This window comes from Canis lupus, chromosome 30 (genome assembly GCF_003254725.2).
Source record: "Canis lupus dingo isolate Sandy chromosome 30, ASM325472v2, whole genome shotgun sequence".
Taxonomy (NCBI): domain Eukaryota; kingdom Metazoa; phylum Chordata; class Mammalia; order Carnivora; family Canidae; genus Canis; species Canis lupus.
In genome coordinates this window covers 16,978,981-16,994,786 of record NC_064272.1, presented here as the reverse complement: position 1 = coordinate 16,994,786, position 15,806 = coordinate 16,978,981, and the positions used below count along the sequence as shown (strand labels likewise).

The 15,806-nt window shown below is 35.4% G+C and overlaps 1 protein-coding gene across 2 annotated transcripts in view; it reads right to left on the bottom strand.

Annotated features, from left to right (window-relative positions):
- The window catches only part of AP4E1 (adaptor related protein complex 4 subunit epsilon 1), a 55,105-nt gene that overhangs the window by 14,151 nt on the left and 25,148 nt on the right, over window positions 1-15,806 (bottom strand). For both annotated transcript variants that reach the window (XM_025472803.3, XM_025472804.3), the window contains exons 9-16: window positions 15,319-15,441; window positions 14,906-15,015; window positions 12,014-12,153; window positions 10,877-10,989; window positions 10,646-10,764; window positions 5,777-6,079; window positions 5,129-5,243; window positions 1,259-1,382 (exon numbers count right to left, since the gene is read on the bottom strand). In XM_025472803.3, coding sequence (XP_025328588.1) covers window positions 1,259-1,382; window positions 5,129-5,243; window positions 5,777-6,079; window positions 10,646-10,764; window positions 10,877-10,989; window positions 12,014-12,153; window positions 14,906-15,015; window positions 15,319-15,441 — 1,147 coding nt within the window. The remainder of the gene's footprint in view (window positions 1-1,258; window positions 1,383-5,128; window positions 5,244-5,776; window positions 6,080-10,645; window positions 10,765-10,876; window positions 10,990-12,013; window positions 12,154-14,905; window positions 15,016-15,318; window positions 15,442-15,806) is intronic.

Below are 15,806 nucleotides of genomic sequence, written 5' to 3'. Positions count from 1 at the left end.
CAAATATCATCTTTCAAAGCTGTCACCTTTGAGATTTTATTACATTTATTCCAACAAAGCTGCCATTACTCAAAACATTTTTTAATAAGCACTGAGTAATATGTGGAACTGTTGAATCACTATATGGTATACCGGAAACTAGTATAACACTGCATGTTAACTACACTGGAATAAAAATAAAATTTTTAAAAATGTTTTAACTCTTTTTGAAGCTCCTTCACAAAGCACCATTTTCATTATTTTATGTCACATCAATATACTGACCAAAGTTATTCGGATTGATCACTAATTTCTTTTTTTTTTTTTTTTTTTAAAGATTTTATTTATTTATTCATGACAGTCACAGAGAGAGAGAGAGAGGCAGAGACACAGGCAGAGGGAGAAGCAGGCTCCATGCACCGGGAGCCCGATGTGGGATTCGATCCCGGGTCTCCAGGATCGCGCCCTGGGCCAAAGGCAGGCGCCAAACCGCTGCGCCACCCAGGGATCCCTGATCACTAATTTCATTTGGTTAACTGAGCTATTGGATATTGATAATGATGGCAATGACAATCAGTATTAATAGTAGCAGCTACAATGTATCAATCACTTACTATGCATTGGATTTTATGAGGCACTGCATATATATTATCTCACTTTTTAACTTAATCATGTTTCTAAAATTTATTTATATTTCCCAAATCAAAATCTACCTAAAATGGTTGAAGATTTAGCTCCACATAAGACGTTTAGATAAATGTATCACCAATTTTCATGTTGGCAGGAAAGAAGCTCTGAAAACATTTTGAAGAAAGTATCCAGCTTACTTAAATGAAGTCAGTCATCTTATTTTATGTTCATATCTGTCAATCTTTCAATGAAATGGTTGTAAGATTATAAGGAATGTAGAATGATATGCTGAATATTCACCTGTGTATAAAAGTTCTCACATCTTTAAAAAATGTATATGTATACATATGTGTATACATATATATGTACAAATATATGTGTATTAAACAAACATGTATACATAGACACATATACACACAATACACAGTAATAACATATACACCATCATTATGTGTTAGAAGCCTATAGACATTATGCTATCTTGGAAATAAGCAAACTCTCTTAAAAGTTCTCTTATACACCTTGAAAGCAATAACCAGAAAACAACTGAAACAACAGCCCATGCAGAATTTAGCTCTCAGGAAACATCCTACATTTAAAGACCTTTAAATACTCCTATGTTTTCGATTTTAATAAGAAAAGAACTTACTCCTTCAGTCCAGTCTCTGCACTATTCCCAGATAGATCTGAACCAAGGGAAATGCCAGCAGGAGACTGTCGTCCAGTGAAGCCAGATGAAGAAAAGGAGAGTCCATATGGTTCAAAATTGAGAACTAGAATTTTAAAACAATAACAGAAGTTCGTATTTAAAACAAAGCAAAAGTTAGGGGGAAAAAGAAATTATCAGTTATCATTCACTCCTGAAATAAAATAACTGAAGATTAGAATCCAATGAAAGGGGGGCACCCGGGTAGCTGAGTTATGCATCTGCCTTTCTCAGGTCATGATTCTAGAGTCCTGGAATCCCAACCCCACACTGGGCTCCCTTCTCAGCAGGCTGTTGCTTCTCCCTCTGCCCCTCTCCCTATTCATGCTCTCTATCTCTCTCAAATAAACAAATAAAATCTTTAAAGAAAAAAAAAAAGAATCCAATGACAATTTTTATTTTTTTATTTTGTTTTTTAAAGTAACCTCTACACCCAACATGAGGCTCAAACATACAACCCCAAGATCAAGAATTATATGCTTCACCAACTGAGTTAGTGAGACACTCCTCCAATAACAATTTTTAAGCTGGAAGGGACACTGGAGATGATCTAATCAAATAATTATAGCAGTAATAATAAAGTAGCTATGATTTATTGAATATCTACTATAGTCTGCAAATAGTACTTTACTTTTACCTTTTCACCTCCCTTAGAAGCTAAAGTAGGATCCAATTAGGAAAGAAAACTGATAAATCAGGTCTACTGAATAGCTGCTGTCCCCAGACAAAAATGTTTAATGAGCTATGAATGAAGGGATGATCCTGTTTTTGCTTAACAAAATGTTCTTAGGCACATTCCTATACTGAATGGACTAATGGAGCCCTCAATGTGAAATCTCTCTTACTAAAAAGAACAAGGTTTACTCAGGTTCAGATTCCTTTGAATCTGTATACTCAAATGAATTCAATCAAGAGCTATAAAAATTCATATTGCCCTTGTGGTAGAACTGATGCCAATATCCACTCTCCTTTCTAAGTAATAGAACCCTCAATCTTAGTCAGGTACGTGTCCATCCAGAAAAGAAATGACATTTCCAGACTCTTCTGCCATATGCTTGACTTCTGGCCAATGAAATTATGTACACATTCTGTGCACAACTTCTGGAAGGAATCTGCCTACAAGAAAAAACATCTTTTTTCTCTCCCTTCCTCCTTTACATTCATGAAGCCATCATCAATCCTAGGCTGCCTACTTCTGGAATTTTTTTTAACAAGAAGAAGCAATAATCTTCTGCCTTGTTTAAGGCCACATTTTGTTAATTTGTTTTCTAATATGCTGTGTAGCTATACTTAATCCTAACTGGCATATTTACCTTTTTGGACAATCTGGATCATAATACAATGGACCTTTTTAAATCATAAAAAATATAAAATATTTTTATTTATATATATTTTATATGAAATATAATGTGAACTTCTATAATTATTACCTTCATTTTGCAAATACAGAAACTGGGGCAGGGTTTGCCATGAACTTACCAAAGATCACAAAAATAGGAAAAATGATAGAGCAAGATAAGTCAGATACTCTGGTTCTAGAGCTCTACTCCAAAAGAGACAGCACCTAATCCAAAGACAACTAAATAAATCAGTTTAGGATAGAATAAATTAATTATTTATCTAAATGAATGATACAGAAGAGAAATAAACATGTAGAAAAAATAATAGGCTAATTAAAAATCATAAGAACTTGGGCAGCCCCAGTGGCGCAGCGGTTTGGCGCCGCCTGCAGCCTGGGGTGTGATCCTGGAGACCTGGGATCAAGTCCCACGTCGGGCTTCCTGTGTGGAGCCTGCTTCTCCCTCTGCCTGTGTCTCTGCCCCCCCACACCCCCCTCTCTCTCTATGAATAAAATCTTTTAAAAAATAAAAAATAAAAATCAGAAGAACTCCGTTCTCGATGTACATTGAGTATTAACTGGGTGCATGAACTAGACCTTAATTTCTTCGTAAAGTGAAGGGTTCAGGCTATATCAGCAGTTTCCAAATGCTGATTTGATAACCAGGATCAAGTGACTTTGTAGAATCTCCCACATACAGCCAAGCTTTCAGAGATTCAGATACAAAAGATAGAGGAGTAGGGCTCAAAAATCTGTATCATTTTTAAAGACTTTCTTTGTGGACTGTGATGCATAATCATGTTTGGAAACTATTTCCCTAAATCCTTCCAAGGTCCTTTTCAACTAGAAAATCCTCTCATTTTAAGCTTCTCAATCATGTAATTTAATTTTCTATCCTATTTTGACCTCTTTTTAATAGCATCTGTGACAGTTATCCAGCCTCTGGATAACAAAGTAGCAGTGAAGAACTCAAGAAATGTTTCCTATGTACAAGCAAAAACAAAGTTTAAGGCAAATATCAAGTAAAGATAGAGTTTAAGCAAAGAGCAGAAAGCTTTTTTTTATTTTTTTTTTTTTGCACAGTGAGAGTTTAATATAAAAGACCAATAGGGGATTGCTGTAATGACAGATTTGTCAGTAAAAATAAAAAGAGCCCTGAAACATATTGGAAGGGCACATATTGGAAGCCTTTGGGCTGAGATTATGTGTCCAAGTAAGACATCCTCCTATCCCACCAAAGAGACTTTCTAAGATCTTGTTGGAAAGGGCAAATGGTGATTTTTGGAATGATAAGAGTTGCTTTGATGCCTCACCAGTAGGACTTCCGGGAACTGGAGCAGAAAGAAGTCAAAATCAGAGGTAGACTTTAATAGTGAAGGAAAAAAAAAACTAGGCATGGAAGGGGACAGCATCTGGAGAAGAGTCAGATAAAATTCCAAACCTGAGACAACAGTATTAAACATTGTCATCTAAGGAAGGCCTGGAAAGGCTCGAGGCTGAGAATGAACTTCAAACCACATTATTTTCATTATTCCATGAAATTTTCACAAGATCTTTACAGAGGTAAATGATTGGAAGGGCCAAAGATTTTTTAAAAGTTTACTAGATATATCAGAGTTCATGTGCATGTGGGAAACAGAAGAAAATAACAGTATGCAGAAGAGTCAGGTAAAGGAAGCAGATGGCTGAATTGCAACTTTACTTTTTCAGTGTCATTTTTAGATCAACCATTTAGTTATACTCATATGCCTCCACAGAGCTGGGAAAGTACTCGACAAAATCATTAGATGATGAATGGGGAGAAAAAGAGCTTTCAATGCTGAACTTCTCAGTACCACCACTCTGAACTAAAATATTCAATGGTCTGTCTTTATTCATATACTTATTTCCCATCCACCATCCAAACATCTCAATGATTTCCTCTTTGCCAAAATCACAACAGGCACCTTTCCCTGACAGGCTACATTTCTGAAATGTAAAGTTACTCTTTCTTTTCTTAGTTTCTAACTTCATTGATCAGATATTTTGTTGGAGGAAGCATTCTAATACAGTTTATATAAGTGTGCTCAGAATGAAAATGAAACTCACTAGTCTACAATAACCACATTTTTTCCCCCAAACTTTTCTAGAGATGCTCACATGAGTATCATCAGCCCTCCGTCGAGCACAGTAACCCAATATGATAATTCCACTTCTGGAATTCTTTCAAAATTCCAGAATGGCTATCTTAGGCACTTATGTATATGGACCCAATGACTTTGGGAATACCTCCAGGCTAACTTCTTTTTTTCTAGTTATCCAAAGACCTAATCAGGATAAATAAGTCACAAGTACTTTAAGGATTTAAGGAAGGATTTAAGGAAGGATGATAAAAGGAAACATCCTCAATTATTTATATTATGTAACTGTAATAACAATTGCATTAAAAATGATCTCCCTACAATTTCGCTTGTTACAGACCCAAGAAAAATTACCTTTTTCCTGAGAAAGCTTTTCCTCCTGCCGTTGGTGGTGAGGTTTGTAAGGTGCTGCCCCCTGACTAAGTTCTTCAGCCACAAAACCATCCAGAAAAGATAAAGAAGCATCTACCTGTATTAAAGTGAAGCAAAAATTAGAAAATTAAAAAATTCACCCTAAAGAGAGTAGACTATAAAATCACATAATAATTTTAATCCATATGCCCTAAAAATAATTTGTAAGTGAAAAACAGAACTTCATTTCTAAGAGGGCTATCAGTGCTTCCACACTCTCTGGGAAAGATGTTAGATACCAGGTGTACAAAATGCAAAAGAGAATTATTTTTTACATTCTCAAAGAAAACACAATAATAATTAAATGACATATTAAAGCAGTTCAAAGGAAATTAAAATTTTTTAATTCTTGAATTACCAAATGTTAAAAGAGATTGTCATTGGATATAAATGCCTTCGCTACAGTCCTCCAGAAGAGACACTCCTCGATTCCTATTTAGGATCACTACTGACCTGAAGGAAAACTCCAACCTTCATCTTGAATGTCATGGAAACTATATTTTGATATATTCCATATTATATCACAAATGCAAGAATTATTCTGTTTATAGACAATGCAATTTTAACACAGCTAAAATACAGATGCCTTACCACCATGTCTTCACAGCTTTTATCAACTGGAAGCAAACTCTTCATAAGTTCCAAATTCTCACGTAAGTGTTTCAATTCAAATGCATGCTGTCTCATACAAGTATCCAAAGATATGGTGAATTCCTGGATTAATCTCTCGACTATGTTAGAAGAGTGTGCTTGGGGCGTCAGCTTGGTAACAGCTGCGATTAACCAGGCTTTTGTTTCTGAAGAAACGGAGTCATTCATAAGTAACTTGTAGAGCTTGGTTAGAACTTCCTCTGGTGTGTCTTTATCTAAGAGGTAGGAATATTCCCCTAACACCTATGAGTAAAACAAAGAGACATTCATATTGGAATATCAAGCTACAGCAAATTGTACTCAGAAATCGAAACAAAGTAGCTACTGCTAGAGTCAATTTACTCTAGATTGACCATACTCTCATGGTGTAGAAATTATTAAAGATAAAAATCATATATTTTAGGTTGAAAATTATGTAAGAATTGGAACACAATATAAAAAGTTTTCAAAAAAAAATAAAATAAAAAAATAAAAAGTTTTCCACATCTTAATCATTAACAATATATAAAACAGCATACCTTGACAAGTTTGCTTTCTTCTGAACTTCAGGTTTGGTTACTGCTTTTTACAAGCATATTTATTTTGCAATAAGCACTTAAACCAGTGGTTCTCACATACTAGTATGCATGAGAGTCACCTAAAGTATTTCATAAAAATATAGATTTCTAGGTTCTCCCCTGAGATATGCTGAGTTAGTATGTCTGTGGTAGGGATCTGTAATACATATTTTGAACCAGCATCAAGCTGATTCTGATATAGATGATCTGTGGATCATCACTGATCCACTGGAAGAACATAGGAAGAACACTGATCTATGTTACATATCCTTTTTCTTACATCTAACTTATTTAGGTGATACATAATCCGAATCATTAATAAACTGATAATTCATGGAGTGTGAGATCTTTCCTAAGTCTATTTATGGAGTATTGTCACGTCTTTGGTGTAATACTGGCATCAGCAGGGAAGAAAACAGATGAGGTGATAGGCAAGGAAAAATTTACAGCTAGTAACAAGAGGAGGAAAAATAAATAGAACTAAATAAATTCAATCCTTAAAGTAGCAAGATAAGGGGCACCCAGGTGGCTCAGGTGGTTAAGCGGCAGCCTTCAGCTTCAGTCATGATCCCAGGGTCCTGGGATCAAGCCTGTATGGGGCTCCCTGGTGGAGAGCCTGTTTCTCCCTCTCCCTCACTCGTGCATGTGTTCTTTCTCTCTCTCTCTAAGTAAAATCATTTTTTTAAAGTAGCAAGATAATATTTAAATTGTTTACTAAGATGAAAGATAGTTATAGAAAACCCAGTAATCAGGGATCCCTGGGTGGCGCAGCGGTTTGGCGCCTGCCTTTGGCCCAGGGCGTGATCCTGGAGACCCGGGATCGAATCCCACGTCAGGCTCCCGGTGCATGGAGCCTGCTTCTCCCTCTGCCTGTGTCTCTGCCTCTCTCTTTCTCTCTCTGTATGACTATCATAAATAAATTTAAAAAAAAAAATTAAAAAAAAAAAAAAAAAAAAAAAGAAAACCCAGTAATCTAAACCCAGGTCAAGAATTAATAGAAAGATGGAGTAGATGCATTTTCCCTTATTCTTCCCAATACGTACACCTAAAAACCCTTGATGTTATATATAAAATACACACAAAAAGAGACTGACAGATGGAGAAAAGAAGGCTGACTGCTAAGGACACCGGACAGTATAGTGGGTAATCTGCTGCCTCATACACCCTGGACTGGACACTGGAAAACCAGCAACCTGGAAACACCAATGGGCACAGACAAACCGGCCCCAAGAAAAGCCTGTCTTCTAGCCAAAGAGCCAGGAGGCCAGAAAACTTTTAGGCAATAATAACCCTTCTACTCCAGCTAAGCACTACACAGATAAAAACTATAGACCCACCCACACCAGCAAAGGCAGAACAGAGAGCCAAGACTTCCACCTCTACCAAGCTGTAAGAGGCACCCCAATTCCCTCACAAGGGTGATGACAGAGAAGACCCAGTGGGGAGCTAAGACTTTCATCCCCACCAAGATCCACTCCTCCACAGTGTCTACCTCTATCCACGTATAAAGAGGGATCCCTCCCCTCTTCCCCTGGGGTGGTGTCAGAAGAAGCCTAGCAGACACTCAGGACTTTCACCACTGCTCTGCCATACAAGACGACCCCTTCACAGTATCAGTGGAGGCCATATAAAATCTTAACACCTGTGTCACAGCACCATCACCAAAAGAATCTAATCAACATTTATTGAACACACCATCCAACAACAGCAGAATACCCATTCTTTTCAAGCACTCACAGAACACAGAGTAAGACATATCTTAGGCCACAAAACAAACCTCAACAAACTTAAAAGAACTGAATTCAGAGTATTTTCTCTGACAACAATGGCATCAAACTAGAAATCAGTAACAGGAAATTTTCTAAACACTTAAAAACTAAACATTCTTCTATACAATTTTTCCAGAACATGGAAGAGGAAAGAACATTCCTGACTTGATACCAAAACCAAACCAACAGAGTAGAAAAAAAATCTCAAGAACAGAGATGTAAAAATTCTTAACAAGGTCTCAAGACCTCAAAAAAAAAAAATCTTAGATTAATGAGATCAACAAGATTGAAAAGGTTGCAAAACAAGACTACAAAGACAAGATTAAAATACAAAAATCTATTTTATTTGAATAAACTAGCAACAAATATGTGGGAACCTAAATAAAAATACAGCTTATTTTACTACTGCCCTAAAGCAAATGAAATGCTTAAGTATAAATCTAACAAAGCCTGGACAGTATCTGTATGTTGCAGAAAGAAATATAAGCGCTATAAATATATGGAGTGACATGGAATTAAAATACAATAACCCATTTAGGCAAGGTTTCTAATACTAAAACCATTGGTGAAAGACAGTTGAGGAAAAGATGTTCATACAGAACCACATAGAATCACCTTACAGATTAGTTATAAATTACCAAAGAGAAAGGGTACCTTTACAATGGAGAAATCTAAAAGACATGATCTTAACCAAACAATGAAACTTAAATCACCAAAAACTGGAAAAACTGATACTTTACATGTCCTGGTGATGCAGTGGAAAGTACATAATATAGTTGATGTAGTATTGCTGCTAAAAATGTTTAATCAAATCAGAAAAAATGAGACAAATTCAGCATGTCAGACATTCTACAAGTAAACAGAACTCATCCAAAAAATCAGTGTCATGAGACAGAAACTGCGGATCAGTACAAAACAAAAGAGGCTAAAAAAGACAACTAAATGCAATTTGTGAATCCTGACTGGATCCAGAATTGCAAATAGTAGGAAAACAGCCATAAGAGACATTTTTTGGACAAATAGATAAATGTAATGATGGACTGTATAGTAAGTGATATTAATCAATTAATGTTACATTTCTTAGGTGTAAAAATGGTTCTATGAGAGGACAATGTCATTCTTAGAAGATTCACCTTGAATTTTTTATGAATATCATGATATCTGCAACTCAACTGTAAATGACGCAGCAAAACAATCTGTATACAGATAGAAAACACCTATATAGAGGTAGATCCACATATAGATAGAGATAGATATGGAGATAGATATGGATATAGTAAAGCAAATGTGGTAAAAAATATTAACTAGGACTCTAGATGAAAAAGATGGAGATATTTATTACACTAGACTCTCAACTTTCCTGTAGTTGAGAAAAAAAAATTTTTTTAATTTTAGGATTTTATTTATTCATTCCTGAGAGACACAGAGAGAAGCAGTGATATAGACAGAGGGAGAAGCAGACTCCTCAACAGGGAACCCAATTTGGGACTCGATCCCTGGACCAGGATCATGCCCTGAGCCAAAGGCAGACTCTCAAAGGTGATGTTGAGCCACCCCGGCATCCTGAGAAAAAAAAAAATCTTGAATAAAAGTCTGGGTAAAATTTAAGTTAACATGCTAACATTTGGCCAAAGTATAAAATATTAAGATATGCATATCCTATGACCCAGTAGTTGTACTTCACCAAATCTCCCCCTAAAGAAACTCACCCATATGCACACCAAAGAATACACAGAGGTGACAGTATGTGTGCAATTACCTATGACTATATTACATAAAATATGACCTTCATCTTATAAAGGAATGATCTCCTTTCCTGGCTTTGATGAAGTAAGGAAGCATGTCGAGAGGCCCAAATGTAAGAAATTAAAGGCAGTTCTAGGAGCTGAGGGTAGCCTACAGTCAACAGTTTGAACTTCAAACCCTCAGTCCTACAGCTGCAAGAAACTGATTTCTTCCAACAACCACAAGAGCTTGGAAGTAGATTCTTCACCAGTCAAGATTCAGACGTGACAGCAGCCCTAGCCGACATCCTGACTGCAACCCTGAGAGTCCCTAAGCAGAGTACCCACCTAAGGCATGTCTCAACTCCTGACCCACAGAAACTGAGATAATAAATTTCTGTTGTTTTAAGCACTAAGTTTGTGGTAACATACAGCAACAGAAAACTACTATAACACAGATGCATGAGTGTTCACATATTCTAACACAGATTCACAAAAAAACATAACAAATGTATTGTAGACACAGAAAGATAGCAAACCAACTATCTATACTTAAAGGATCAGACAAGTGGGATGTCAAAGAAAATGAATAGACAAGTAGATAGTCAAGTGATAAAAACTAGCCACTGGGAGAAAAATTGATAGCTGAAAGAGTGAGCAGAGTAGAACTGAATGACTTCTGAAGGAAATACACTGTTAGTATTTGGTTGTATAAAAGACAATGTTATAAATACTTATGATCTAATGTACTTTGCTCACCCAACTCATAACTTGAAGAAATTTCTGTGGGTAGAACACATTTTCCACATCTAGTAAAGTGAGATAAGACTGAACTGCATAAAGCCTTAATTGCTGGTCTTCTGTTTCATCATCAAAACCTATAAAGAAATTGATACATCATTTTAACCTCCACTAAATTCTCTAAGTACTCTGTAATAAAAACATTTAATTTTTAGATCTCTATTTTATAGAATGCAGTAATTTACTAACCTTCCGCCAGCAGTCTCAAAAAGTTATTGGGAATATCAGGATGCATGACATCTCCTCCCACTGAAAACACAGCATTCATGGTCTGAATAAACCATGCATTATCAGGGGCATATGTGTCCACAGTGTTAAGAACAAGTACACTTCCAAATGCGACTTATTAAAATTATCTTTTCTGCATCAATCTTTAAAGAATAATCCCCAACCCATCCTACTTTGGCATTTTTATTCTTAACCTCTGCAAACAAATTGTTCTATATTCTAGTTTTATGTAAAATAGGTGCTCAGTAAAAGCTTATATAATAAGCTTAATAAACTAAGTTCACGTTGCTTTATCTAGCACTGTGTCTTGTATATAACTAAGCATCCAATAAATAAGTGTGAAATAATTTAAAGAAATGGTCCTGCTGACTAAGGACAAATAATGGAAAATGATCTACACTTCAAAGAGGCTAAATGTGGTGTATCTACCTGAACAAGCTATTTGACCTCTTTTCTAATCTGTTTCACTTCAGTTCTAAAATTCTCTCATTCCACTGGCTAGAGCTATAGCACTGGCTAGCACAAAACTATACTTAAGCAATTTCCAAGACAACTGGATTAGCACCATGCATTTATTCTTTTAAATAACAGACATCTTAAAAAGAATAGAATATCTTTGTGACCTAGAACTTTATTCTAAATTAAAAAGGAAATGTGAAAAGTGACACGTGAATGGAGTTCCCAACCACCTTACTGTGACAAGTTCCAGTATAAACAATAGTGGAAAGGATAAATTTTAGCATATCGATCCCTACTCCCAAGGCCCCCTGCAAAAAACAAGAACTTTTACCAGAAAAGAAACGAAGTATGAAGCAAAGTCAAAGACAAGGAGGCACTGAAAGAGGAATCAGGCAGGGGTTCCTTTATCTTTCTGCTCATAATACTGACCAATCAAATGAAAAGAACCAAGGAAAAAGCCATCCACTAAGAAGCCTACACAATTCCCATTTTTGACAAGAAACACTTGATTATCAGGTATGGGAAAAGTTACTGCTGCATCTCTGAATTCAATTTGCAAGAGACTATACCTAAACCAATCATTCTAAAGTTACTATGTAACCAAAGGCATTCATGACTCAGGGTCCAAACAAAGGATATTTCTCAGCAAGCTCAGCTATTTTGCCAACCAAATTGACAATAATATATTCTTCTTTGCTCTGATGTAAATATTCAAGCATTTTCTGGACAATCACTGTTATATTCTGTGCATTAGTAATTCTGTAAAGAAGTTCCAGTGTCTATAAGAAAAAGGAATAAAAACAGTATTATAAAACTATGAATGATAATGCCAATAAATACAGCAATATACAGATTTATAACAACAGTTGATTCTTCCACTTTTACATGGATCAACTGGGCAGTCAGAGTTAATAGGTGCTGAAGAAATGCACATTTTAACTGAAATAGAACTTAAGAAAAGTAGAACCTAGTGTCAAAAAAATAAATTATGATCAATTCCAAAGTCTAAAAAGCCTTCTAACTGATATCAATAATTATAATCTGACTACCTACATAAGAGGCCACGTAAAGACCAAAAACTTAAAAGGCTTATAATCTATTTTCTAAAAATGTAACAGCTTCTTAAACCTGTATTACTTATGCCTGTATGTGCACGTGTATATATACACATACATACATATCTAAAAATCCAGTCTTGCAAACTTTATTTTCCAGTACCCAAACAATAGAAAACAGCCCCTAAGTGGGTTTGTCAGTTGAGGGCAAATGGCCTCTAGTGGATAGACAACGGTTGGTGGCTCAAGTGCCTCAAAGCCTTAGCAAGGCTTAAGGTCAGAATCTCAGGCAGCAAGGAAAAACCATGTTATAGCCACTTTCTCAATGCTCAGGGATATAACTCTTGCTTCTTCAAGTAAGATGAAGGAAGACTGGTACCAGAGTAAGCTCCCATTTGGTTGGGCTTTCCGAGGCCCTATATTAAGGTGCTAAAAATATTGTAACTCCCAGAAATCAATATGAGACCAAAAGCAATACTGAAAAAGTAACATTTACTGGTATTTCAGAATCAACATTAGCTGTCAGGAGAATTTCCACATGTCTTCCTTGTCAAACTTGTTCAAAATACCTTTAGGGCTCTTTGTAATTTTTCAATCTTTATAGCCAAGATTTCAGGTACAAAAGACAACGGTTTCAGTTCATCTTAAACTCTATTTAAAATCTACAAAAACACAAGTCCCGTATCAATAGTTTCCAATTTATGTAGCTGTCTCAGACATGCTCCCTATACACTCTAAACCATCTATTTTTAGATAATTTACACCCAATTTATTTCCTACTCTAAGACCATGCAATTTAGCATTTCCAGGACTACATGGGACATGGTGTTAGGAACTGCATGACTAGCTAGAGGTCCTTTATGTTAGCTCCTCTATGCCTTCTTTCTCCCTGTCAGAAAGAAAGATAATAAAACCAGGTAAAAGGGAATCCCAGTCTGAAGCAACAGTTCACTCCATACCCAGGAACTGAAGTTTATGTAATTACTTATAGAGATTAGATGTGACAAGCAGCATTCAAAGAGACAGTACTACAGTGCCTTCTTGGAGCACCACTGAAACTCAGTATCTTCCCCAAAGAATTCAAACTGTGTTTCTCACTGCAGGTAATTTTAAGCAGATCAGACTTGAAAAGAATTCTATTTTCCCTCTGACTCTCATTTTTATTTATTTTTGACTCTCATTTTTAAATGAGAGCCCTCAAATTAAATACAGCAATAAGAAAACTGTACTAAGTCAACTCTGTTCAATTTAGTAGCCAATCACAAAAAGAAAACACATGCTCTGTATCTGTTCAAAGTGCAAGAGTCATGTAATTATTTGTTATTTTCCTTTGTCACCTTCTCATTTTTCTATGATGCCTACACAAAGAAATTATGTATCTGTGAACTTCCCATATTCATTTGAGACAGGTAACAATTTTCAAAAGAATAAAAATATGAATGAAAAAATATATATATATATCACCTGAACAGCTCAGTTGGTTAAGCGTTTGACTCTGACTCTGGATTTTAGCTCAGGTTATGATCTCAGGGTTGTGAGTGGAGCCCCACTTCTGGCTCCATGCTGAGTGTGGAGCCTGCTTAAGAGTCCCTCTCTTCCTCTATCTCTGCCCCTCCCTCTCTGCTCTCTCTCTCTTATAAAAAAGAAAAGAAATAAATGTATTTGACTTCTTAAAATTATTTTTGTTTCAAAAATAGTACCTTTTAAAATTCAAAATTTATAATTTTATCTTTTAAAATTATTCAATGAAATAGTGTTCTTTCAATAAACTATTTTGAACTCACTGCTTTTAAGTAACTTAGATGTTCAGTAAATTATCTTTATTATTTTTAAAATCAAAAATAGAACTGCCTACTCAACTAGGTCCCATATACCATTTTATTTTTTTTTTCATATACCATTTTAAATGAAGGTACAGAGTGATTTCTTTAATGAAAATTAACAGAACTATTTATATAGACACCCAGTGGACAAAAGGGAAAAGTTGAAAAAAATTAACTAAATTATACACCTTTCCTCCCAAGCAGTTCAAATCACTTTGGGGATATCTTTATTCTTTTAATATTCCTACATATTTAATACAGACTGCATTAGTCCACTTTACAGATGTTAAGCAGAATATGAAAAAATCTTAATAGACATAAATTACATCTTAAATTGTATTAACATAAAGACCTGGAAAGAGAATTTAGTTTTCCTCTTGGACCAAAAAGATATTAATGAATCCATACAGGTAACTGAACCTAACTCCTCCAACTCATAGTTTAAATCCATCCATGAGGATACTGACATAGGAATTTTTAGAAAAGCTCCTTAAACTTTAGTAGAAAAAATAAAATACACTCAAAAGTTAAAATACACGTATGTAAACACATATACACGCACATACACATTGCCAACTATTTAATTCTCTCCATAATACCAAAAAAAAAAGTTTAATAACACTCTGCATACACTTTTCAAAATATCAGTTTACCTCTCTTTTAATAATGGGATCAGGATGGTCTAAGCATTCAATTATTGTCATCTGGTGCTGAAGAGCCAAAGTGGGATCCTGCTGGATAACATAGGTAAGAGCCTTCAGTCCTAAAAACAAAGATTACATTATATAAAGTGACTGGAAACAAATACCCAGCAAATTTCAAGAGTCCTCTTTGTAATTTCTGTCAATATTATCTAATCATCTTGGGGCACTTGGGTGGCTCAGAGCCAGGAGATCCAGCCCTGCATCAGACTCTATGCTCAGCAAGGAGTCTGCTTGAGATTTTCTCTCCCTCTCCCATTGCCCCTCCCCCCCCACTCATGCACAAGTGGCCAGTGCTCCCTCTCTCTCAAATAAATAAATAAATAAATAAATAAAATCTTCTAAAACTTTCCTAATCATCTTACCTAAATACTTGAGATTTATTTTAGGTGAAAGAACAAATTTTCCAATGCACTTGGCAGCCTTCTCAAGTAATTCTGATTTAGGATAAATAGAATAAACTGTATGCACACATTCAAACAGAATCGCTGGAGAAAGAAAATATAAAATATCAGGGATCATTTTAAGGCATAATAAAAGAACATACTTGTATAGAACTCATAGCAAAACAGATTAAAAGGTCAGTTTTAGTAAAAAATCTTTATCTATGGAAAAATTTCAAAGACAGGAACTTTTTGATATTTTCAAGCTTACACACTTATCAGGATTATGTTACCACAGCACAATCTAAAGAGAAATAGATGATAGATAGATAGATAGATAGATAGATAGATAGATAGATAGATGATAGAAAGAAAGAAAGAAATGATGCATTCATTCATGAAACAAGTATTAACTGAATACCTCCTATGTGCGCCAGGCACTGTTGTAACAGTATGGATACAACAGTGGG